The sequence below is a fragment of the Spermophilus citellus genome (genome assembly GCF_964194105.1).
Source record: "Spermophilus citellus genome assembly, chromosome: 9".
Lineage (NCBI taxonomy): Eukaryota > Metazoa > Chordata > Mammalia > Rodentia > Sciuridae > Spermophilus > Spermophilus citellus.
The window spans coordinates 81240728-81267837 of NC_138191.1; the positions used below are offsets into that span (position 1 = coordinate 81240728).

A 27110-nucleotide genomic window follows, 5' to 3' on the forward strand; every position below is an offset into this window, starting at 1 on the left:
ACACCTGAAGCACTGCCTCTTTTGCACTGTCAAGCTTTCCTCTTTTGCACCTTCACACTTCTGCCTGCCTTTGAGTTTCTACCAAAACACAAGTGACATGACAGACTTCCTGTTTATTACAAGCTCTGAAGAAAAATGCCTTCAGTTTTTCTCATTGGGAGGTCTTTGTTTATTTCCACAGCCCTCACTCCTAAGGTAGCAGGAATCAGGTGTGCCAGAAACCACAGTGAGATATGATCTGCCTCAAATTCCTGCTGCCTTTAAAGACAGAATTTCCAAGCTGTATAAACACAGTAATTCAGAATGTCGACAATACGGGAGAATGTGTGTTCTTATGTATTCTCCTCCTACCCAGCATTATTACTATTCATCAGGTTCTATGATATCCTTTCTCCAACTGAAACAAATGGTGAGAGAAATGAAAGCCTTCAGCATAAAAACGTTTTTTAAAAATTTAATCTAATTGTTTGACTTGTGGCCTATTGACAATAACTTGTTGACTCTGCACTTAATTGTAAGATATTGTTCTAAAACATACGTTTCTTTGGTTCAATAAATTTACTATTTCATATTAAAATATAAAAAAGTATAACAGTGGCCTTTAAGCTGCCACTTTTATGTACAGAATTTAATTATTACAGAATAAATGATATTTATTCTATTAAGTTTATAAAAATTAATGTAAGAGAACCTTTAAGAGCAGTCATTAAGGATTAAAGGACCCTGGAATACAGATTGATATAACACAACACAGGAATATCACAATGGGATTTGATAATTAGATTTATTTTTTTAAAAAATAAAGAGTAATAAGTACAACCTTAAATCAATAGATTTCACAGTAGACTTTTCAAGTATTTAATTTTTGGCTATGGCAATTAAATGTAAACCATTGCTTAGAATGCTCTTTTCAACAATATGCAAAAAAAAATCTTGCTCGATTTAAGAACATTCATTTAATAATTTCTTCATAAAACATTAAAAGTGAATTACCATTATATTGTAAACATGATCAAAATAAATCTTAGGCTATGAAAAGAAGAACATGATCCCCAAAAGCCCCACAAATCTCACTTCCTTCAGAGGCATATGTATAGCAATATTAACAAAATATGAACAGAATTGACCTGTTAGTTACAATAAGATGTATAGAAAACTGCTTTTAACAAGGAAGATTCCCTAAAAGGTTACAGTGAAAGATCATCCAGTACCTTAAAATTTCATTTAAAGGTTCTGCAAAGGCACATTAATGGTCTGTTCAATTACTCAAAGGATTTGATCTTCTCAGCAAGCAGCTTCTAAATGCAGTTCTGGAATGTTAGTCGCAATTTCCACTTGAAGGGTGCTATATTAAACAGTGCACAAGAAAAATACATTATTAAACCTATAGCAAAGACTTCTCCATGAGAAATCTCTTCTGAATACTATCACCCTTTAAATCAGCACTTTGAGTTTTCCCCACATTTATCCACCCTGTGTATTATAGGAAGAGAAAATATTTAGAAATCTGTGAACCCACTCTTGGTAAAGACAGTGACCACTGCTCCAAGATTAAACACACACACACACACACACACACACACAGAGTCTCTCTCTCTCTCTTTCTAGTAAAACTTACTGCTGCCTTCAAAGCTTGATCTAGATCTTCTAGCAGGTCTTTTTCATCCTCTAAGCCCACAGAGAGTCGAATCAGTCTGTCACTAATTCCAAGGATATCCCTGTCACTCTTAGGCACTGATGCATGGGTCATGATTGCCCTGGAAGAAGACATGAGAAAAATTTTTGATCACTATATTGTATCAGTGGAAGTACATTTCTGTCTTTTTCTTTCTTTCTTTCTTTTAAAACAAGCAAGTAAGAATTTTATTTTAAAAGGAAGGTGGAAAAAAGACTCAGAACTCCTGGCATCGTGCACCCGGGAGAAGTGAGAGTACCCATGTTTCTGTCTTATATATTGCAATTACCTTCAATTTTTTTCCTGCTCCAAACATCAAATTTTTTTATACCTCATAACTTTCCACAGGCAAAGAAAAGGAGGAGGAGGAGGAGGGGGAGGAAGAGGGAGGAGGAAAAGAAGAAAAATTATCAAGTGAAAATCGAGATTTCTAAATCCTATTTATACCATTGGTAAGCCACAGGCAAAATAGACGCTGAAAGAAGTACTAGTTAAGCACACCCATGCAGGAGGGAGATGCTAGCCTACAGCATGCAGATTTGAACACTGCCTGAATGAGGTTTTGATCACTAGTCCCATATCCCATATCCAACCTGCTACTTTTAAGAGGCCACCTGGACCAAGAGCCTACAAGAATTAATTCCTCCAGATCAATCAATGGATCAATCTAGAACTGGCCCTTCTGAGGCAGATCAGGGAAAGGCAATCATTGAGCATCAGGAATTCCAACAGGCAACCCAGGACATAGAGGACCTGAAGAATATTTCAAACTAACTAGAAACTCATCATCATTATCAATATGGGTACAATAAAGCATCTATTATGTGTCAAGCACTGTAGGAAGAATTGAAAACCAAGAACAATGAGTTATTTTCTTTTTTTTTCCTTTTTTTTTAAAGAGAGAATGAGAGAGGAGAGAGAGAGAGAGAGAGAGAGAGAGAGAGAGAGAGAGAGAGAGAATTTTTAATATTTATTTTTTAGTTCTCGGCGTACACAACATCTTTTGTTGGTATGTGGTGCTGAGGATCGAACCCGGGCCGCACGCATGCCAGGCGAGCGCCCTACCGCTTGAGCCACATCCCCAGCCTGAGTTATTTTCTTTATCTGAGATAATAAAGCAAGAGATAAAGACTATGATAATTCACAAAACAAAATAACCTACCAAGAACACCAAACAAGTATAGACAAAAGGACTGCTGGAGTTCAGGAGGGAGAAATCCTTGTGGATTAGGTACCATGGAGGAGAGGAGAGACTTAGAGTCTTATTTGGCCCCAGTACAAATGTTGCCACTGATACTCTTCCCTTGCTTAAACACTACCAGCAAAATCTGTGTCTAAGTTGCTTTCTCCTATCTCAGTTCAGACCCAGGAAACAAATACTTATGAGTAAATGAAGTTCACTCTAACAAGCTTTGTAAACACAAGCATCATCCTTAAAATGTTCTCCCCTGGCAGGTTCTTAATTCCTTAGAAGGAAATGCAGGTATGGAAATAAGAACTTAGGTCTCAGAGACCAGTAAACATGGGTATGAATATTATCCTCTCCATACACTGGCTTGACCCTGTAAAAGTTATCTGTATTCACCACTTATTTCTTTATCTGAAATAATAATAGATAGCACCTACTGTGTGTTTACCATGAGGTGGGTATGCATGGTAAGTCATTTTTTGTTTTAAAAAAATGGATAAAACCTGAATATAATAGCTATCTTAAAGCTCTATCTCAGACAATAAGTGACAGAATATCTATAAGTACCTGGAATGTAGTAGATGCCTAATAAAAAGAACTCATAGTAATCATTAATGTTTATTGGGTACTTAATATGAACTAAGACAACTAGCTTAGGGATTTTTTTCCCCCCTATGTTCTCATAGCAACCCTAGGAACTAGGAAATTGAGATTTAGAGAGGAAGCATAACTTTTCTAAGGCCCCACAGTTAATAGTGTTGCTAGGATAAATTAAAAAAAAAAAAAAAGTGTTGCTAGGCTGGGAGACCAACCCAGCACACTGTGGCTCCTCTTCCTGAATTCCTGATTGCAATGCTGCTCTAGTCTCAGCAGTGTGGGGAGGCACAGAATGGGTTGGTAGAACAGACAAGCCCTGACCTAAATTCACTTGTCCACTGGCATGCAGTTGTGGCCTAAGCTGCAGTGTCTGTGGGCCAAGCACCTTTAAACCGAATCCCTAAATAAATCAGGAAACATCTACTTTTAAGAAGGGAGCCTTAAAGTAATACACATTTTATTACTGTGAAAAATATACTAATTTTATGTGTGGAGTGTGCCCTCTTGTGCATCCAGACTTTCTAGCAGGCATCTTCTTAAAGTTGGGTTAACTGAATTATTTCAAATCGTTATCTGAGCATTTTCATTTTTTAATTTTGAGATTTTTTTTTAACTATTCCTCCAACAGTGAACTACCACAAGAAGGCAGAAAATATGTCTAAATGTTGGTAATCCCTGACATTTCTCAATATATATAAGTACATAATGCTTCCAGGCACAGTTATCCCACAAAAGTGTATAAATATTAAAACACAAAAACCAACCACGTGCATTGAGAACAGCTGAAAATTGCTAGGTAATTTGACTTACCCTTGTAATAATTACAACATAAGGTCACAGCAATATATAATAAAGGTAAAATATAGCTTAGAAATGCTTGGTGGGACAGGTAAGCAATAAATAAGAATCAATGCTTTAATTATTAACCCCTTACTTAAGTACTTTAATTATTTCACGGATGAAAAAAAAAAGAAGACACTTAATGGTTAAGTACCTGGTGAAAACAAATCTTAAATCCAGATGCAGATTCCTTCTACCTCCCTTCACTATTTTTGATGCAAAGCCTCAAGAGTGAAGTCATCAACATATTCCTATGTGACATTTGAGGAAATTAGCTAAACTTAGTGGGTCTTTGTTTCCTAAGATGTTGCACTGCAATATCTTAATCTACTTCCTACTCTAATTTCCTCAGGTACTTTGATAAAATAGATGAATTTTTTTTTTATTTGCTTGGATGGTGACAGACCTGGACTATCAGGTCAGAATTTATATATATCCTACAGACTACATGGAACCATTAAAGGTTTACCCTACAGAGAGAAGAAAAGAAACAGATTTGGCAGTATCTAGCAGGGCTCTTCTCTGACAAACAAGGGTGTAGAGGAGTTTCAACAGAAACACATTCTATCTCCCAAGGAGCCTTGATAACAGCTTTTCCAGGACAAAGTTCCCAAACTCCCTTCCAAGGCAGGTGGGGTTAAAACAGGTGGCCCATGGGGCTGGCGATGTGGCTCAAGCGGTAGCGCACTCGCCTGGCATGCGTGCGGCCCGGGTTCGATCCTCAGCACCACATACAAACAAAGATGTTGTGTCCGCCGAGAACTAAGAATAAATAAATGTTAAAATTCTCTCTCTCTCTGTCCCCCTCTCTCACTCTCTCTTTAAAAAAAAAAAAACAAAAAAAAACAGGTGGCCCTCCCTTAGAGATCAACAATCCTTGGATAAAATGACTGCTGGAATCTCCTTCAGGAAAAACAGTGAAGGAAGCAATATTTGGGAGGACATACATAGCTCACTGATAAGTTGCCTATCATGAGATTTTGTCAGGGTCTCCATCCTGACCAAGGTACAGTTCATTCTGATTGGTGAGTGCTATACAATTCTTACTATTAAATATCTTTAATTTTATTCCTGATTTTGTCAAACTCCATTTCCAGACAACCATGAAAGCTGATTTAAATTTTAAATACTGAGAGCTGATCTCAGTGGCACATGCCTATAATCCCAGACTGAGATGGGAAGATCACTTGAGTTCAGAAGTTTAAGATCAGCCTGGGCAACATAGGTAAACCAAGTGTCAAACACTAAAATTAAATTAATTGGGGCTGGGGATGTGGCTCAAGCGGTAGCGCGCTGGCCTGGCATGCGTGCGGCCCGGGTTCGATCCCCAGCACCACATACAAAACAAAGATGCTGTGTCCACCGATAACTAAAAAATAAATATCAAAAAAAATTCTCTCTCTCTCTCCCTCTCACTCTCTCTTTAAAAAAAAAATAAAAATAAATAAATAAGCTACAACTATCTTATATTTGATAAAGGGGCTAAAAGCATGCAATGGAGGAAGGATAGCATCTTCAACAAATGGTGCTGGGAAAACTGGAAAACCATATGCAACAAAATGAAACTGAATCCCTTTCTCTCGCCATGCACAAAAGTTAACTCAAAATGGATCAAGGAGCTTGATATCAAATCAGAAACTCTGCGTCTGATAGAAGAAAAAGTTGGCTCCGATCTACAGATTGTGGGGTCGGGCTCCAAATTCCTTAATAGGACACCCATAGCACAAGAGTTAATAACAAGAATCAACAAATGGGACTTACTCAAACTAAAAAGTTTTTTCTCAGCAAGAGAAACAATAAGAGAGGTAAATAGGGAGCCTACATCCTGGGAACAAATTTTTACTCCTCACACTTCAGATAGAGCCCTAATATCCAGAGTATACAAAGAACTCAAAAAATTAGACAATAAGATAACAAATAACCCAATCAACAAATGGGCCAAGGACCTGAACAGACACTTCTCAGAGGAGGATATACAATCAATCAACAAGTACATGAAAAAATGCTCTCCATCTCTAGCAGTTAGAGAAATGCAAATCAAAACCACCCTAAGATACCATCTCACTCCAGTAAGATTGGCAGCCACTATGAAGTCAAACAACAACAAGTGCTGGCGAGGATGTGGAGAAAAGGGTACACTTGTACATTGCTGGTGGGACTGCAAATTGGTGCGGCCAATTTGGAAAGAAGTTTGGAGATTCCTGGGAAAGCTGGGAATGGAACCACCATTTGACCCTGCTATTGCCCTTCTCGGACTATTCCCTGAAGACCTTAAAAGAGCATGCTACAGGGATACTGCCACATCGATGTTCATAGCAGCACAATTCACAATAGCTAGACTGTGGAACCAACCCAGATGCCCTTCAACAGATGAATGGATAAAAAAAATGTGGCATCTATACACAATGGAGTACTATGCAGCAATAAAAAATGACAAAATCATAGAATTTGCAGGGAAATGGATGGCACTAGAGCAGATTATGCTTAGTGAAGCTAGCCAATCCCTAAAAAACAAATACCAAATGTCTTCTTTGATATAATGAGAGCAACTATGAACAGAGCAGGGAGGAAGAGTAGGAAGAAAAGAGTAACATTAAACAGAGACATGAGATGGGAGGGAAAGGGAGAGAAAAGGGAAATTGCATGGAAATGAAGGGAGACCCTCATTGCTATACAAAATTACATGTAAGAGGTTGTGAGGGGAATGGGAAAATAAACAAGGAGAGAAATGAATTACAGTAGATGGGGTAGAGAGGGAAGATGGGAGGGGAGGGGAGGGGGGATAGTAGGGGATAGGAAAGGTAGCAGAATACAACAGTTACTAATGCGGCATTATGTAAAATTGTGGATGTGTAACCGACGTGATTCTACAATCTGCATTTGGGGTAAAATTGGGGGTTCATAACCCACTTCAATCTAATGTATGAAATATGATATGTCAAGAGCTTTGTAATGTTGTGAACAACCAATAAAAAATAAATAAATAAATAAAATTAATTACTGAGAAAAATAAAAAATATACTTACGGAAGCTCAACAAGACTTTCATATCCTCCCAAGCTTTCAGCAAGAGTAAATAACTTTAAAAAAAAAAACAAATATAAATTTAGATCTTTCAAAATAAAAATACTAAAATCTAATAGTTAACGTTTTTAATGAAATGGACCTAGTATAAGGAGGATGGGGAATGGCAGTGATTATGAATAAAATACATATTGGGTAAGAAACTTAGAGAAATAAATGAAAATAAAGTCTATAACAATGACTTCACGGATTAGATATATTATGTTTAAATTCTAAGACATTAAAAGCTGACTAAAGTGAATTCCCTATATTATATTAATTTAACATGAGCTCTAAAACTTCAGAATGATTACATTTGGATCCAGCTCTGAGACTACCCTTTAAATAAAAATCTCTAAAAGCCTGCCAAGGTATACACACTTGTTAATATGTATCACTTATTAAATGAATATATTCATTTAACTCCCTGTTGGTGTAGGGGAAAAACTCATATTTATGTTTGTGCATGGTTTGTTCCCAAAGGTTTATATATATTGGAGGCTTGGTCCCTGGTGTGGTTTTTCCCCCAAAGTTTAACTCATTGGAAACATGGTCCTCAGTGTGTCAGTAGGACCTTTAAGAGGTTGGGCCCGGGGGAAGGTATTAGGTCACTGAGGGCACTGCTAACTCAGATAGTTGTCTTGAGTTGGTTCTTGTAAGAGCAAATTACTTTAAGAGCAAGCCTGGGGGCTGGGGCGTGGCTCAGTGGTGGTAGAGAGCTTGCCTAGCACGCACAAGGCTCTGGGTTCGATCCTCAGCACCACATAAAAAATAAATAAATAAAGATATTTTTAATTTTTTTTTTTTTTTAAAAAGGAGCAAGCCTGATCCCCGAATGGCTTTTTGCTTCCCACCTGGCAATGTGATCTCTCACTCCCACACACAATATTATCTGCCACTAAGCCCTCACCCGAGGCCAAATCCATGGGGCCATCTGATTTGTACTTTCAGCCTTCATGACTATTAACTAAATCAATCTCTTTTCTTTATATCCAGCTTCAAGTATTTTGTTTTAGCAACACAAAATGGACTAAGTGTCAAAGTTTCATAGAGTTTTACAATTTTTTTCCTTTTTTGGAGATGGAGTTTTTGGTACATTGCCCAGGCTAGTCTCAAACTTGTGAGCTCCAATGATTCTCCCACTTCAGCCTCCTGAACAACTGGTACCAAAGTGAGAATCAACAAACCTGGCTTCATTTTACAAATATTTTTACTTTCATAACTATTAAATTCAAATTATCTTCTAATTTTAGAGATGGACAGATTTGAGACATCTGCAGAGCTTTGATTAATCTGGCTACAATCTGCTCAATAACTGTGGCATTAAACCATCAAAGTCCATTATTCCATGAGGTCAAGGTAAGCACAGTGCATTCATGGCTCCTGAGAGACTCCTGCCTTTGTGAAAGTTAGACAAAGTCCTTCTCTTCCCTCACCTTAGGCATCCTCTTACCTCCAGCCTGGGAGGTGCAGGCCATTTGTAAGGGGGACTTCATAACAGCCTTTGTGCAATTGTCACAGAGATTTTCATTTGAAGAAGGGTTCACCTTTAAATACATTTGTAAACCAATGCATGGGAATATTCTATCCCTCTAGAATTAATGACAGGGTGTGCAGAGTTAAGGAAATGAATATATCCAGATGCTATGGACTAGATTGTCTACATCATTTTCAACCCTATGCATTTTGTGATAAAGAGGCTTGTGGGTGTGACCTACAGCTTCAAAACCTAAAGTAAAAGATAAAGACCTACTGTAAGGAGATCTTACCTCCCCATTTAAAAACCTGCTTTGAAACTTTACCTTTAGGTTCTTAAGGAAAGTCTCAGCATGTTGAAGAGTGCCCTTAATAAAAAAGGTGATCATCCCTGAGCAACCTGTGCATTGGCGCTTTGCCAACTCATGCTGTGGGTGGGAGGGCAAACCTGTAATCACAAGGTATGATAAAAGTCTTATTTTAGAGTCAAACATAATTTCAAAGGGAAAAAATTTTTCACTGACAATTTAGTAATCTGCAAGTAAGCGTTAATGCCATATTCACATCTGACTACTGTTACAATTTAGTAATCTGCAAGTAAGCATTAATGCCATATTCACATTTGACTACTGTTCTGGCCCACATCCACCTTTCCAGCTTTGCACTGACATACATCTTTCTGCCCTATCCATGCTCTAGTCATACCAGCCCTCTCTACACCAGCACTCCCTTTAATCTCGAGACCTTTGTACATCCTATCACTTTAAACTGGACTTCCCTATTTAATTATATCCTTCTGCAATTTCTTGATTAATATCTGTCTTATCCACCAGATTAGCTCCATGAAGGCAAATCCATTTCTTTTTTTAATAATTGGATCCCATTTCTTAGCACAAATTGTGGATCATGGGTTGGTAATTTAAAATAATTTGTCAACTGAATCTGAAATACCTTGTCCAAGCCCTTTTAATAAATGCTACCCATTTTTCAGGGCAAAATTCTTCTCCCTCTCTGAATTCAAGATGTACACAGTCAACAGCTCTTTACAAAAGTACAGAGGGGACATTTAATCTCACATATATATTTCTACCTTGGATTATCTGTCCTTGGGGACAAAATCTGAATTGTCCTGTATACCCATGACTACATTGCTAGATGCCTCAAAAATATCTTACAAAAACTATTTAACAATACCACAGTTTAAAATCTGGTAAAATAAATTCAAAGATGACATTGTGACAATTCTACATGAGCTTTTCTAGATTCTGAAAAGGGTGAAAGAATTCAGAAAAAGAAGTAAGAAAATCTCTGGGGAATTGTGATGCATAAGCATCAAGACTGAATGGGACAAACCTCTATCAGATGAAAGCTAAGCTGAGCTAGTGCTAAAGACTATACTGTCAAGTTTATGAATAAATCAATGAAAAAAGTACAATATTGTGATCTTGGAATAGTTACACACAAGCCCTAAAAGCTAAAGACCATAGCAGAACCATCTAGTCTGTAAGACTAATTTCTTAATGCCCAAGCATCACTAGAGTACAGGTAACTCATGGCCAGACGTCAAGTCTGTCTATTCCCTATCAGACTCACCACAGAGCCTGACACAGCAGCACTCAATAATAAACAAACAACACAAAAATATACACATGCACTAACTTACAAACAATTATTACATAAACAGGATACTAGTTCTGGCATAAACATATCTGCTTAGCAACCAGATTCACATACCAGGATAAATAACTTTTTCTATTAGGGGATTAGATTCTAGGAATTGGGCAACAGCCATTCCATTTTTGAAATGCTTCTCCATTCGGATTTGTAGAGTCTTCAGGCCTCGAATGCAGAGGTAACAGTCCATAGGAGATGGAACAGCTCCAAGAGCTAAAATGAACACATCTTGGATTAGCATGAAAGTAGGGTAGGGCCCAGAAAATTCTCTTTTCCTACTTTTCATTATAGTGAATCTGAGAAGTTAGCTATGAAGTTCAATGTTTGTGTTTTTAGGCAGAAAACTACAATGTTAAATTCAGAATCATGACAATGAAACATAAAATATACTTAGGGCAAGGTGCTTTATAATGAGAGGGGAAATAAATGTCCTATAAATTAAGTAAAACCACAATAATATAAACTTTTGAAAATATAAAGAAAAATTCCTGTGATTTTAATATCATGACATACTGTACATTGTTTACCCTTACATTGCTTTGAAAGATTATTACAACATATAGAAAAAATAGTTCAATTGTAATTTTTACTGAACATTCTACCAATATCCTCTTTAGGCTTCATGTAAAACAGCCTATAATATCACATGCCTACAGATTACACACCTCATTCCTACATTTTACAAATAAATGGCCATTTATCAAGTAATATCTTGGCTTCTCTCTTCAGTGCCCCTTTTGCCTATTTCCTAAAAGGGCATTTTTATTCTTAATTATGTCTGTATCTCTCAAACTAACATGGTTAAACCCTCATTCATACTTGAGATAACTAAATACTATTCAACAGGAATTGGGGTTTAGACCTATCTATTGAAAAATGTGAGCGTATACATGAATACTATTTAAAATTAACCATCCATTCCATATATATAAAAGGCATAGAACATAAAAGCCAACATTTCAAATATTTTGTTTTGCTTTGTTTAAGAAAATAAAATCCATTAACTCTTGAAACTAAAATTTACTTGGGCTTTAACAAATTATGATTAAAATTAACATGGATATGAAAATAACAAAATTCATTTTCTGTATCATGTTATACATACTATACATAGTATGCTATAATTATAGTATTTTTATAAACCCATTTTTTTCTTCTTTCCTGTAACAATCAGAATTTTTCTTTCTAAATGTTTCACAATATTTCATGGAAATGCAAACATAGATCAAATGTAGTCACTGATAGCTTACAAGGAAATCCAGGTTTTCTTTTTTTTTTTTTTTTTGGTATCAAAAAAAAAAAAAAAAAAAAAAAAAACCCAGGGATGCTCAACCCCAAGCCATATCCCCAACCCTTTTTGTACTTTATTAGAGACAGGGTCTCACTGAGTTGTTTCCGGCCTTGTTAAGTTGCTGAGGCTGGATTTGAACTCACGATCCTCCTGCCTCAGCCTCCTAAGTCTCTGGGATTACAGGCATGCACCACTGCACCCAGCTCAGGCTTTTTAACACTTACCATTTTGCAAGAAACGAAGTCTATCATGGATGTCTTCAGAATTAACAGACACTATGCCCATCACAACGTCACTGTGGCCTAAAACAAAACCAAAACTTTTATATAAAAATTTGTCTTTTTTTTTTATAATTTCCAAAATGTAACTTTCCTTCGAAAAAACTCTCAAGGTTTTGTCCTATAAAATAAAAACAAAGTACTTCTTTTCAAGCTGCAAACAGGATAAAAGCATAATCTTATATAGTAAATCTTAATCCTTTCCTCATGAATCACAAACATAATTTTGTCTGTATAAATCCTATATCCAAGCAACACTTTTTTTTTCTTTCTACAGAAGTCACAGATAAAGCCTACATAGAGTGGAAAAAAACAGAGACCAATAGCCCTATGCTATTTTCATCTGCTAATGAAAATAAACAAGCAAATGTGAACTGCTTATCTTACCATTCATGTATTTTGTTGCAGAATACATACAAATATCAGCTCCCAGAGCCAAAGGCCGCTGAAAGAAACAGAAGTTTGGGTTTTTAAATTTTTATTTTAAATGAGAAACCATTTGAATATATTGTCTATTTACAATTGTTAATCCCAGTCTCATTCTAATCAATACTAACTTTGCAAAAATATGTACACCTTAAAATTTCCAGGATCTATGCTGTTATTTTGCCTTTGACTCATTCACACCAAATACACATAAAATGGAACCTGAAGGCACAAGTTTCCTGCTAATAGCAGATAGACCCAGGTCAGCCTGTTTCTTCATAGCAGTTGCTGACTGACCCTTAAATTTATCACTTATAGTAGAGATATTGACAAACACATAAAATATGTTTATGTCAAGTAAATATAAACTAATCTAGTTAGATTTTTAACCATTATAACCTTATGAGATATGCTGAGGTTACTGACACTTGCTTTGTCATGATCTTGACTCCTAATTATTCTTTTATTATAGCAGTTTTACCAAAGAGAAAGTCACTTTATAAAGAAATTTGTTTGAATTTTCTTCTGGCTAATCCAGATGCAAATTAATCAGGTAATCTTAAAATGCACTTTTTTATCATTAAAATTATTTTTGACTTACTAATAAATAATGCATTATCAACATCTTTCCATGTACATTTTCTTTAACATAAAAGAGTATGAATGTGTTTTGACCTCATTAGAGTTGTTTGATGTTTGGGAGGTATCATTATGGGTAGATGTGGGATGTTTTCATTTAAAGTGATTCAAAAAAAAGAATGCAAGGTATCATTCAAAGCATTCTGTACTTGAGTTTGCTCATCTGTAGAGCGAAGAGATCAGAGATGATGTTAAGTTGTCTTCCAGTTCTAACATTCTATGATCATTATGGCCAACAAAGAAGAAAAAAATAAAAACAAATGCCTAATATCAATGTCACAAGATAAATACTTTATATAACCCAGTGAAATATTCTACAAAATACTTTACCTAACTTAATAAATAAAATCAGTATCTTTATGGTTTTCATTGAACTTATGAGGAAAAGGGACTAAGAAAAAAAGATTGATCATTCAGATAAGATAACAGAGACAGGACTCACTCCAGAGGTGCTATTCTGAAACTTCATACTGATACGTTCATTTTGCTTTATTTGAAACTTACAGAGTATCCAAAAGACAAAAAGCAAAGAAGAAAGGAACACACTCAGTTTTTGTGAAGGTAAGACAGGAAGAGGACCTTTTCAAAAAGAGATTTGCTTTATGGAACCAGTGTGTGTGGCTACCTCAGGATGGTGCAATTTCTGAAAAATTCTACAATGAATCCAAAGTGCAATGAAGCAAAGGCCAATCCTTAGCATGAAGAATGAGATGTGGCCTTCAGAAAGGTAGAAAAATTGGATTTATTTTAGTGATTAGTCATAGGAGAAAGAGGGCTAGGTCTCATGAGTAACTTGGGCAGGGTCAGGCTAAAAAATTCATGCAATTTCTTTGAGAATACACAGGACATGCTGTGACTTAGCTAAAATGATCCCAGAGTGTATTAACTTGTCTAATATAGAAGGCACGTGTGTTGGGATAAACTAATGCAAGACTGAAAATCACTTGTGACAGATGATGCCAAGAGATTTTTTAGGAACCAAAGGTAGAAGACCCATGAATCTATCTGAATACAATGCAGCCAAATATATGTTTCAGGAAAGAAAAATAAAACATGGTAACGACTTCAAATAAAACAATGAATTGGGGCTGGAGTTGTGGCTCAGCAGAAGAGTGCTCTCCTAGCACGTGCAAGGTGCTGGGTTCAATCCTCAGCACCACATAAAAATACATAAATAAAATAAAGATATTGTGTCCAACTACAACTAAAAAAAATTATATATATATAAAATACAATGAAGAACAGGTTTATGCAAACTGCTTAGGCAGCTAGCCAGTCACATGGAGGTAGCAGTCCAAGTCAATTGTGGGGACCAAAAAGAATCAGTGGGAAATGTCATTAACAGTGGAAACTTATAAACAGCTGTCTAAGTACCATAAGGTACAAGCTGGAAGAGAACAAGGAAAAAATCACTCTTTACAAGGACAGAAAATAGGTACTCACAGGAAAGGGAGGGAGAACACACGGGGAGAAGGCAGGCAAGTTGTCAGCAGAGAGACCCTAAGATGATCCACCAAAAATAACAAAATAGAAAAGAAAGAACCTGGGCAAGAGGAGGACAGAAAAAAGGGAAAGGAATGGAGGATGTATGAAGGATTGTACTGAGAGAAAGATAAATGAAAAGGGATTAGCAGGAAAAAAAAGGATAATTTAAAAGGAGCTACTATGGTCTGAATGTTTGTGACCCCATAAAAGTATGATGTTGAAACCTAATCACCAATGTGATGGGGAAGGGGGCTTTGGAAGGTGATTCGTTCTAAAGCCACACCATTTATGAATGGAATTAGTGTCTTCATGAGGTAGGCCCCAGAGAGCCGCCTGCGTTCTTTTACCCTGTGGGGATACAGAAGAAAGTGGGCCCTCACCACACACTGAATGTGCTGGTGCCTTGCTCTTGGACTTCCTGGCCTCCAGAACTATGATAAATAAATTTCTGTTTATAGGTCATCCAGTACAGTATTTTGTTATAACAGCCCAAATAGACTAAGACAGGACCACTATAAAACGTAAAATGTAAAACAGATGAAGTAGAAATTTCTAACACAAGTAAATTAAAGATACACAGGTCTAGGCATAGTCTATATGATGCTGAGGGAAGAAACACAAGAAAGAAAGAAGAGGGAGAAATGTGACATACCGAGAAGTCATTGAGTATAGCTTTTCTTTTTATTTACACATCCTGAGTTGGGAACATAGCTCAGTGATAGAGCTATTGCCTGCCATGTAGGAGGCCCTGGTTCATTCCCCAACATTGCAAAAAACAAAGAGTTTACCCATCCTAAGAGACTCAGAAAGCTCTAATTGAGATAATTCTTTAAAAACACAGGTATAATACAAAGTTTGAAATGATATTAACTAATGGTAGAAAAGATCCAAATTTAATTCTTTGCCTAATCAATAATTGCAATTAGATTTCATAAATTTAATAATGATTTTAATGTCAACTCTTCCTTCCTTTGCTAACTACAGATATCAGTGTGATCTGTTCATCAGGCCCAAAACACTGATTTTCATTTACCTGGAAATATGCCGACATGAAAGTGTTATCCACAACCAAAATAATGTTTCCATGCTTATGGACAGTATGTGCACAGGCTTCAATGTCAATCAGCTTCATTTTAGGGTTTGTGGGAGTTTCAATCCAAACCATCTAAAATAATTTGGTAAATAACAATAGTTTGTAAAAATATACTACCCAAACATACATCTCATATAACAATTGAGGAGTCTATATTAGATAATGGAAATACATGGACAATGAAGTTGAAAGGCTCAAATCTGAATCAGCTTCTCCTACAATTCTTGAAAGGCCAGAGCTAAGTAAAACTTACCCTGTACCTTAATCTTATATAGAATTTGTGAAAAGATCAAATGAGATAATATATATCTAAGCAGAAAAAAGCACTAAAGTTAATTATGATAATCATTTTCCATAAGAAGTAGGATTATTCCAAAGACATAGTTGAGTGTCTAGAAATTTTATTCTCAATGACAAATAACAGATTCAGTAAGAATACATTCTAGAGCCAAGCATAGTGGCCTGTAATCCCAACTACTTAGGAGACTGAGGCAGGAAGATCTCAAGTTCGAGACCAACCTGGCCAACATAGAAAGACCTTATCTCAAAATAAAATTTAAAAAAGGCTGGGGATACAGCTCAGTGCTTGCCTAACATGCTCAATGCCATGGGTTCAATTCCTACTACTGCAAAAGTAAGAAAAATATATATATATCCTAGAATTTTCATTAACAAGAATTATGCCTACAATGCCAAAAATATCCCTAATACTTAAATAATGCCATACACACTAGAAACTATACAAAATAAGTGCCTAAGACTGGAGGAACAGCATGGGCTTTAGACTAAAGGACAAAAGTGATAGGAACAACAGATAATCTGGTCACAGCTCACTTAAGAAGGAGGCAATACATTTATCTGGGTATCCTAAAACCTACCATAATTCAGGCACATTATAGACATTTGATAGTTCAATGGGGTAGAGGTCTGGTTAAATAGATTTTCTACTCTGAAACTCCACTACAGAAAATGTAAGGTAAATTAACGCATATTCTATTTAAAAAATCTTCATTTAATTAAATATCTATAAAAATGGTTTCTGGGTAAGAATTTTTTATTCCTACAGATAATTAAAAAACAAAACTAAAAAATGAAAACTAAGTAAATAAATATATAAAGTAGGTTTTATATGGACTTTAAAATTCTACTTCAAATGACAAGTCTGATATTTCAGAAGGGAAAACGTATTAATTCAAGTCAGTAAAAAACCTTTATATATATAGTTGTAAACGAAACTGAATAACTCATAATTTGCTTTCCTCTCTTAGACTCAACCAGCTATTTAAATAAGTGTCTTTTCTCTCTAACAAGATAAAAAAAACAAGTTCCTTTAAAAAAAAAAAAAAAGCCTTGATTACCAAAAGATAAACTCCTAAGCTAAATGATAAAGAAATTATTTGTATGAAAAAGATTTTCATTTTTTATCATCAACTGCCACATAATCTTGGGTCCAATTCTAACCTTTTAATCCTTAGTAAAATGCTGGAAAAGACTGACTTATAAATAAAGGACACTGGTCCTTCTTTTATTCACACAGAATATAAATGAGGTCCCAAGAAAGAATATCACATCTGCCATTCATTCAGGCACAAAACACCTTCCGGTAGCACACAAGCTTCCCAGGATGGAGGCTAAAGATTGCTTGTGACCCATTCTCTACTTCTATTATTTGCAGAAAGTATCCTTTAGAGTCCTGAAAAATCACTGTGCTTAAGGGTTTGTGGTTTGACAAGCTCCTTTTCTTATAATCCAATCTCTCTGAATACTTGTTACCAATACTAGCTTAAGAACTGCATGCGTTTGCATTTTTTTTTTTTTTTAATTTTTGCAGTGCTGAAAATGGAACTCAGGGCCTCATACATGCTAGGCAACTATTCTATCACTGTGTTACTTCCCCAGCTCATACAAAGAAAAACTTTAGTAATTACCACATATCCAGGTACTATACCAAGCATTGCATTATCTCATTTAATTTTCACAACTACCTTGCTATAAAGCAGATACAATTATCTTCATTTTACAAATGAAGAAAGAGATTTTGATAAATAATCTTCCTAAATAATATACCAATTATGATAGAGAATCAGAATTAGAATTCCACTCTAGAATTTGTGTATGAATTCCTAATCATTATGCTATAGTGTCTGGGAGATGCCAGTCTATGCTGATTTTGTCAAAAAAAAAAAAAATATATATATATATATATATATATTTTTTTTTTTTTTTTTTGTGGTCCTGGGGAATGAACCCAGGGCCTTGTACATGTGAGGCAAGCACTCTACCAGTTGAGTTATATCCCCAGCCCCCTTCTAATAAAATTTTTAATTCACCATACAAATATACTAGTTTTACTTTCAAAGAAAAAATTTTGAAATAAAGGACCTAGTTTGAAAAAACTTTTAATTCAGATTTAAATTATATTCTCTAATAAACTGAAATGATGAAAACAGGACATCACAGAGAAAGCAGACAAAACTGAAAACTATGGGCTGAGGTTGTAGCTCAGTGGTAGGGCACTTGCCTAGCATGTGTGAAGCACTGCCTAGCATGTGTGAAGCACTGGGTTCCATTCTCAGTACCACATATAAATAAGCAAAATAAAGGTCCATTGACAATTAAAAAAAAAAAAATTTAAAAACTGAAAACTAGCTAAATTACCTTGGTTTCTGGTGTAATTGCTGCCTCTAGCAATTTGGTTTTGGAACAATCAACAAAAGAAAGCTTTAATCCAAATTTAGGAGCCACCTGCCTGAAGTACCTGTTTGTACCTGAGGCAGGAGAGAATCAGAAAAATTGAAAGAGCATTATATAAAGGAATTTCATTTCTTACAGGTATAATCACTTGAAAAATTTAAAGATCCTTTAATCAACCAACAAAACTGCAACTAAAAGATATGTTAGGTAAGCATTTTGGCTATCCAATATAGCACCGAATATTAAGTTTGGACTTTGGAGGTTCCGGAGTCAGATAAAATATACTTGATACCTATAACAAAGGGCATGAAGCAGAAAACGTTCCTCAAAATATCCAATCTCTACTCTTCAAACATTAAGTGATTTTACCCCTGAACCATCAATATATTTTGTACAATTTCTTCTTAGTACTCAGATCTAAAAGAAATGAACCAAGGTCAATAAAATGTTCAAAATACATTTTCAATCTGGTTACACTTTAGTAATAGGAAGTAACTAGTTACTATTCTTTATACTTTCCCAATGTTTTTGTTATGTGATTCTAAAAGCTTTAACAGATAAATTTTTTAAAAATTTAAGACAAACTACTAGCTTTTTGTAGTACAACAAGAAAAATCATTCAGCTTAAAATAATTTATTTTATAAACACTGTTCTGGGTTTGATTTTTTTACATATGCAAAATTTAAAGAAAATGTGCTATTATTAATAGTCAACCAAAAAAAATCAATGATAAACTGCATTTTTGTGTTATGACCCTAGAAATCTGAAAGAGAATGTAAAAAATTATTAAAAATTTAAGGATTTTGTACCTGTTTGCCATGCACTATACTTTATTACCTGTTTGTAATGCACTATAATAGTAACCAAAGAAATCTCTACAATATCAGTTCAACATACTATTATAAGGACCCAAATTAAAATACAAAGCACTATGCAAATTTCTGAAAGATAAAATGATTACTCAGGGCAAGTCCCTTACTTCAAAGTCCCTTACTTTAAAAACTTAAATTTTTTGTTCAGCTAGGAGGTACAGATAATGATAATAATATTCCAGAAGACATCTTCAAATATTTAGAAGCATTTGGAATTGTTTGCACATTTATAAAATTCTTTGCTACTGTTTTTAACACAGAAATCAGTCTTGAGGGCTGAGTATATAGCTCAGTTGGTAGAGTGCTTGACTCACATGTACAAGACCCTGCGTTCAATCGAAAGAAAGAAAGAAGGAAGGAAGGAAGGAAGGAAGGAAGGAAGGAAGGAAGGAAATCAGTCTTGCTTAAATGTAAGAACAAAACTGTCTTCTCCTCCTACCCAGCACCACTTTAATAGTCAACATGTAAGCCCTTGGGAATTGGCCCATTCTAAGCATGGGCTTCAAGGTGTCCCAATCTGTGAGACACCCCCACCCACCCCCTGCAAAGGTAAAATGCTAAACACTGGGTGTAGTTTTAAAGACATTTTTTTTTTAAAGAGGTCCCTATCTTTCAACAAATTTTTCAAAAGATTCCCTAAAGCCAAAAGAAAATAAAAAGGGAAGAGGGTGGGTAGAGTTGAACTCTTTGAAATAACCTGGGTTATAGTTCACTTTCATTGCAGGTAAAAAAAAAAAAAAAATTAAATAATGCTAGAACATTCTCTCTAGAAACTTTATCTTCTGCACATCTGCACAGCAAAGGAAACAATTAGGAATATGAAGAGAGAACACACAGAATGAGAGAAAATCTCTGCTAGCTATTTTTCTGCAAGAGGATTAATATCTAGAATATATAAAAATTAAAAAACCTTTACAACAAAAAAAATCAAATAACCTGATTAATAAATGTACAAATAATTTAAAAGACACTTCAAAAGAAGAAATACAAATGGCCAACAAATACATGAAAAAATCTTCAACATCATTAGCAATTAAGGAAATGCAAATCAAAACTACACTAAGATTTCATCTCACACCAGTCAGGATGGTAGTCATCAAGAATGTAAATAATAAAAAATGCTGGAGAGGATGTGAAGAAAAAGGAACACTTTCATGCTGTTGGTGGGACTATAAATTAGAATAACCACTATAGAAATCAGTATGGAAGTTCCTCAAGACATGCAACCACCATATGACCCAGTGATCCCACTCCTTGGTATTTACCCAAAAGAACTAAAATCAGCATATCAACATGATACAGCCACATCAATGTTTATAACAGTGCAACTCACAGTAGCCAAGTTATGGAGCCAGCTTGGTGCTCATCAACAAATGAATAAAGAAAATATATATATACATACACAATGAGTTTTATTAAACCATCAATAAAAAATAAAATTATGGCATTTGCAGGAATATGGATGGAACTACAGGTCAGCATGTTAAGCGAAACAAGTCAAACTCAGAAGCCAAGGGTTATATGTTTTCTCTCATGTGCAAAAATGAAAGAGAAAAAGCGAAAAGGAAGGTGGAGGTGGACCTCCTAAAAATCAAAGGGAGATAGATCATCAGAGAAAAGGGATGAGGGGGTGGGAGGTGGGGAAGGAAGGGAGAAATGCTGGGGGAGTGATACTGGCCAAATTCTATTGTTATATTGTGTATTATAACAATATAACAGCATTTTTACAACAATGTGAAAATATGTATCACTATAATGCACCAATAAAAAAGTGGGGAAAAAAACTATTATATCTAAAACAGAATATGTCTGAATGTTGATGAAATCATACAGCCTCATTCTAGCAGCTTCAGTATAACTTTTATTAGACAATCTCTCTTATATTATTATATCACATATTTTAACAAATTATATTGTTATATTAATAAATAATGTCATTATTAGCTGACACTATATGAGATGGATTACCTACCTCCATACACATCATCCATGCAAATAATTTGGTCTCCTGCTTTTAAAAGATGAGTAATAGTCATAGTGGCTGCTAAACCCGAAGCAAAGGCCAAACCTTAAATAAAAATCAAGTTTGTGTAAGCTGACAACGCAGACTACAGGTTAAAAAAAAAATCTACAGTATTTACTTGCATTATTCTATGTCCCTTTTTCTTCTGATAGAAGGCCAGCCACCACTGTTGAATCACCAGAGGTCCCCTGATTAATGCCATAACAAATCCCCCTTCCTATTTCAAGAACAAAATATCTTTTAAATTACGTATATATTGGGCTGGGGCTGTAGTTCAGGTGCAGAGTTCTTGTCTAGCATGGGTTCAATCCTCAGCACCATATAAAAATAAACAAATAAAATAAAGGCATTCTGTCTATCAACAACTGCAAAAGATAATAATAAAATTTAAATTACACATATCTATATACAAATGGATAAATTATATTCAACTTATACATAAATTATATATAGATATGTTATAGGTAATATGGTAATAATATTATAGGAGTCACATTCAAATATTTAGAAGCACTTGGAATTTACATATTTATAATAATATATCAATTATATATATATTGTGTGTGTGTGTATATATATATATATATATATATATATATAGTGAGATACTCTTGTCTTACATCAATTCTATATTAATTAAAACATTTCTAAGAAGCATTTGAAGAAAATAATTCTTTTTTTTTTTTTTTTGTACCAGGGATTGAACTCAGGGGCACTCGACCACAGAGCCATATCCCCAACCCTATTTTGTATTTTATTTAGAGGCAAGGTCTCACTTTGTAGAACCTTGCTTTTGTAGAGACCCTTTGAACTTGCAATCCTCCTGCCCCAGCTTCCTGAGCCACTGGGATTACAGGGGTGTGCCACTGTGCCCAGCCTTGAAGGAAATACTTTCTTACAGAAATCTGAGATGGCCAAGTGCAGTGGATACATGAGTATAATCCCAGCAGCTCAGGAGGCTGAGGCAAGAGGATTGAGGCAGGAGGATCTCAAGTTCAAAGCTAACCTCAGCAAGTTGGCAAGACCCTGTCTCCAAATATAATATTTTAAAAAGTGCTGGGGATGTTGCTCAGTGGTTAAGAGCCTCTGGGTTCAATCCCTGGTGCGAAAAAGAAAAGAAGGCCTATAGTCAATTAAATAGTGTTTTAGATTTTTTTTTTGGAGGGGGGAGTACGAGGGTTTGAACTCAGGGGTACTCAACCACTGAACCATATCCCCAGCCCTTTTTTGTTGCTTAGCACCTTAGTTTTGCTGAGGCTGGTTTTGAACTCATGATCCTCCTGCCGCAGCCTCTCGAGCCACTGGGATTACACATATGCACCACCAAGCCCAGTTCACTCATTAATTTATGAATATGCAATTCAGAAAATATTTTAATAAAACTCACATAGCTGTGTATGATAAATTTAATGATGAGAGATACATACAACACATATTTTCTATTTGCTATTCTGTTCTTTTTTAATTATAATTTATATGAAAAATACAAAGATAATTTAACAGTAATCTACTCCCCTCATGGGGAAAAAAAAACAAATCTCAGGGAGGGAATTCCAAGTCTCTGAGAGCATATTATCAAAAGTTATTGACCATTGCAAATGAACCTTGGTGCTACTCTCAGACACAAGTTGTCAGATGAATGAACCAGAATATAAGAAAGTTTCTCTTTTCATAGGTGGAGTTATATTTAATTTTTATCTATGTATACTGACTCTTCAGATGAAGAATGTTGTTCTCATGAATACTAACCAATAACTGCTGGCATTTTGCCTCTTTACATATTTATTACTACCCAATGGTTACACATATGCATATTAGATCAACTGAGACACACAGACAAAAAATTCAATGTCTCTGACAAGAGTTTTGAACATGCAAATCTTTGTTTCCTTCCAGTTCTACATTCTGTGTCTCTGTGATTTTTCTGACACATTTTTAAAGGATTCTAGACTGCTGTGAAATGCAAGTCACTTACTGTACTTGGCCCCATCCAGGGCTGCCACTGCTTTTTCCAAGCAATTCCTTGTGGGATTTCCAGAACGGCTATATTCAAAACCCTGAAGTAAAGAAATAAGAATTCATTCAAAGAGCTTTAAGTTTATTATTAGGGTCTAATGGAGATAGCTCCACAATCATGGGTTCACCCTACCATTATGACTTTCTATTATTTAGTTATGATATGTCTTGACATTGGACAGAAGTATGACAGTGTCATGGCATGATGGGTATGAAGATCTAAAGATGATCAGACTAGGTTAGAATTAGGCATCTGCCACTCATTAGCTGGGTGTCTGTCAGTAAGTAAATAACATTTCCAAGATTCAGTCTAAATGGGGGAAGGGGATGGGATACTTAGTGCATAAAATTGCTATGAGACTAAAATGAGATGTGTCCACTGCATATTTCCTTGCACATGTTAACCATGGTAAGTGGAAATGGGGTGGGGGCAGTTTATAATATTACTAATATTATTATGTTCGACTCACCTTATGCATTAATCTGAAGACATGAAGAAAAAGAATTCCATGAGTTAACAAAGTAAACCTAATTCTAAACTGTATTACATTACCTAAGAAATAAGCAATGAACCAGGCACAGTGGTACATGCCTATAATCCCAGCTACTAAGGAGGCTGAGGCAGGAGGATCACAATTTTGAGGCTAGCCTGAAGAACTTAGTAAGTCCCTGTCTCAAAATAAAATAAAAAGAGATGGGGATGTAGCTCAGTGGTAGAGCATTTGCCTAGCATGTGAGGGGCCCTGGGTTTACTCCCTAGTATGACAATAAATAACAAGATAGATAGATAGATAGATAGATAGATAGATAAATGTGAAACAAGTTCTAGTTATCATTAAACAAGAAGGTATAAACAGATCCTATAAGTGCTCAGAGTTCAGATCTCGGCTCTACAAGAATAACTCCAAAAATAGGAGTTAGCAAAGCACCTCCACATAATACATTGTTAAAAATTTGCATAATACTCCTTTTACACATATGGCACCACAGAATTCATCTTCATCCAGTCATTTTATTTAATCCTCAGGACTTACTTTGAGGAAAGTGAAATCAAATATTATAAGAACTCAGAAGCATCAAAACCAGAATTCAAACCTAAAATTTGAACATAGAATTTAATTAAGAAACCTATGTTTTTTTCTTTTTTCACCCAGTTCAGATAACACATAACAAAAAACTACCACTCTTCACACCTTTGCTTCTGATTTTGGAGTTCTTGTATTAGCAATAATCAATTTTTAAAGTTTTACTGTGTTTTTTTTCCTTGTGTTTTTTTCTTTTAGTTTGTTTGTATATGGTGCTGGGTATTGAACCCAGGGCCTTGTGCATGCAAGGCAAGCACTCTACCAACTGAGCTATATCCCCAGCCCCTGTTTTCTTGTTTTTGATAAACCAAACAGATATATATTTTGTAGGGCTCCAAGATGTCATCACATCTCTACCATTACCTGAAGCTGTACCTATTAGACAGGAAAAAAAAAAAAAAGATCCCCACACTTTCATTAATTTTCAAATATTTGCCTTTGTAAGGGGAAAGAGGCGTATTCTAGGGGCAAACTGCCTCACCTATTCAATGGCTTTTCAAATGTAACTAAAGAATCAGATGCTTCTCATTCTGCTCTTCAAATTCCCTTTAGTGCTCTTACCTGTTTTAAAGATATGAAGCAATCTTATGGATTTAACCATCCCTCTTTGTTTTCTAAGAATATTTAATTATTAATATATCTGAATGATTAGCTTTTATACTAGGTTCCAAAGCTTGAGCAGTCACTCATTTGGTAAACCTATACAAGGAACAAACCACATCTTGGAAGAGAAGTTATATACACATTTTGATCAATATATAATTGTTTTTAGTATCCTAAACCATTGTAAGTGCCTTTAGAACTCTATTTCACAAAGCAACTCTGTAAGACCTTTTCTTGACTAATGTAATACATGAAAATGGTTTTCAAAGTATAATCCAGGCTTGGGACCTTCAAAGTGTATTAACTATTTTCTTATGAACTTCAGCAACTTCTAAACACCACAAGACACATCTAGTATGTCACTAAAAGTAAATAAGCTATGCAATTAGGAAAGAGTGCTCTCTAACAGGTTTATAAGCCATTTATGTACGAGTTTGTGTTAGTTCCTTTCCTATAAAATGTATACAATGTCCATCCAGCCCTCTGACCTGGTTGTTGTGATTGAAAAAAAAAAATGTAAATGCAAATATGTGAACCAAAATACTACTACTGAGTAATTATTGTGTAGTACACAGCTTCACAAACATTAACAAGTTATGTGTAGGTACTATTATTATCTCCATTTATACAGGATCAGTCTGAGTGAATAGGTTAAATAACTTCCTTGATCAAGGTTACCCAGCTCAGAAGAGGTGATGTCAGAATACAAACCTATGTCCTTTGACTATATGACTTGTGCTCTTAATCACTAAGCCATACTGTTTAAATGATGCAATTAAGTAAATTGTTACTAGTATTGTTAGAGAATAGCACGCGGTAGCCCAGCACCTAAGAGGGATTCCAGAGCAACTCAGAATCCCAGCTCTACCACTTTTGAGCTTATGCTCATTGCTCATCATCCCTAAATCTCAGAAAAATGGGAATTAATTTGGACTGGGGTTGTTGTTAGGATTAGAAAATTCACTATATGTGATACACATAATATAAGTATGAATTTGGCACATAGTACATAACTATTAGCTGAATACAGCTTCTAGGAGTATTCTTAATTCTACATGATTTCTTAGACCCCCTTAATTTTTTTTTTTTTTTTTTTTTGGCAGAACTGGGAATTGACCCCAGAGGTGCCCTGCCAGTGAGCTACATCCCCAGCCCTTTATATTGTTTCTTTTGAGACAGAGTCTTGCTAACTTGCTGGAGCTAGCCTCTAACTTGCCATCCTCCTGCCTCTGCCTCGGGTCTGGCCAGATCCTTAAATTTTTAAAGCTGACTTCTTACCGTGTCTTTAAAATTTTGCTGCTGAAGTTTACTCAAACCTCATATTCGAAATGAAAATTTGCCAAAATTACATGAATTTCTATTCAAATCTACATGGCAAGTTGGACAAACTGCTCCTTCCAGTCCTGCTTATCAAAAGAATTATGATCACTGGACCAACTAACACAAAGCTTACTGCAAGGATTGCAGAATAGAAACGCTTTTAATTTATAATCCGTCTCTTTTTTCTTTCTTTTTTTTTCTTTTTGCCGCCCAGCTCTGCCTGTACCGCCCCCAGACAAGCCCAGCTCACCAAGTGCTGGCCGGGCGCCTTCTGCTTGAACGTAGTGGAGAGTGAGATGGGAGGCACCACATCCTGGAAATTCCATTGCTCTGGTTCCTGTCCGGCATGGATGGCCTGAGTGGCGAAATGCTGGAAGCTAGGTAGGAAACCTTGTGAGGAGGCGTCTTTTTTCTGCATGCTGAACTGCAAAGGAGAAAGCGTGGGGGCAGTGAGAAATATTTGACTAGGAAACCGAACGTTGGGACAGGAGAGAAACAGAAGTAAAAGCGACCGAGAGCTAAAGCACGCTGGCTGAGCCAAACCCCGGTGCACAATAGCCGAGCTCTGGCTGGACGGGAGACTTTATTAGTACGCGATCACCTAGGGGCGGAGCCAGCGCCGACTAATGAGCGTAAGCCCCGACGCAATCCCTGCTCCTCATTGGCTGGAAGCAGAGGCGTTGCCTAGAGCGTCTCCTCCACCGCCCTCCGGCTGCAAAAAGTGAGGTGTAGCGAGTCTGTGGGACCACGCGGTGTTGGGTCCTGCAGGCT

At 35.8% G+C, this 27110-nt stretch overlaps 1 protein-coding gene across 1 annotated transcript; it reads right to left on the reverse strand.

The window, feature by feature from the left end:
- Nucleotides 1-771: 771 nt before the first annotated feature.
- On the reverse strand, nucleotides 772-26906 carry CTH (cystathionine gamma-lyase). The gene is made up of 12 exons (XM_081306333.1): nucleotides 26590-26906; nucleotides 23291-23372; nucleotides 21265-21360; nucleotides 18384-18493; nucleotides 15666-15797; nucleotides 12470-12527; nucleotides 12029-12106; nucleotides 10574-10726; nucleotides 9166-9287; nucleotides 7328-7380; nucleotides 1619-1757; nucleotides 772-1345 (listed from the first exon to the last, which is right to left on the reverse strand). Exons 1-12 carry the CDS (start codon nucleotides 26755-26757, stop codon nucleotides 1319-1321), a joined length of 1218 nt encoding a protein of 405 aa, XP_081162459.1. The 5' UTR covers nucleotides 26758-26906; the 3' UTR covers nucleotides 772-1318.
- Nucleotides 26907-27110: the final 204 nt, after the last annotated feature.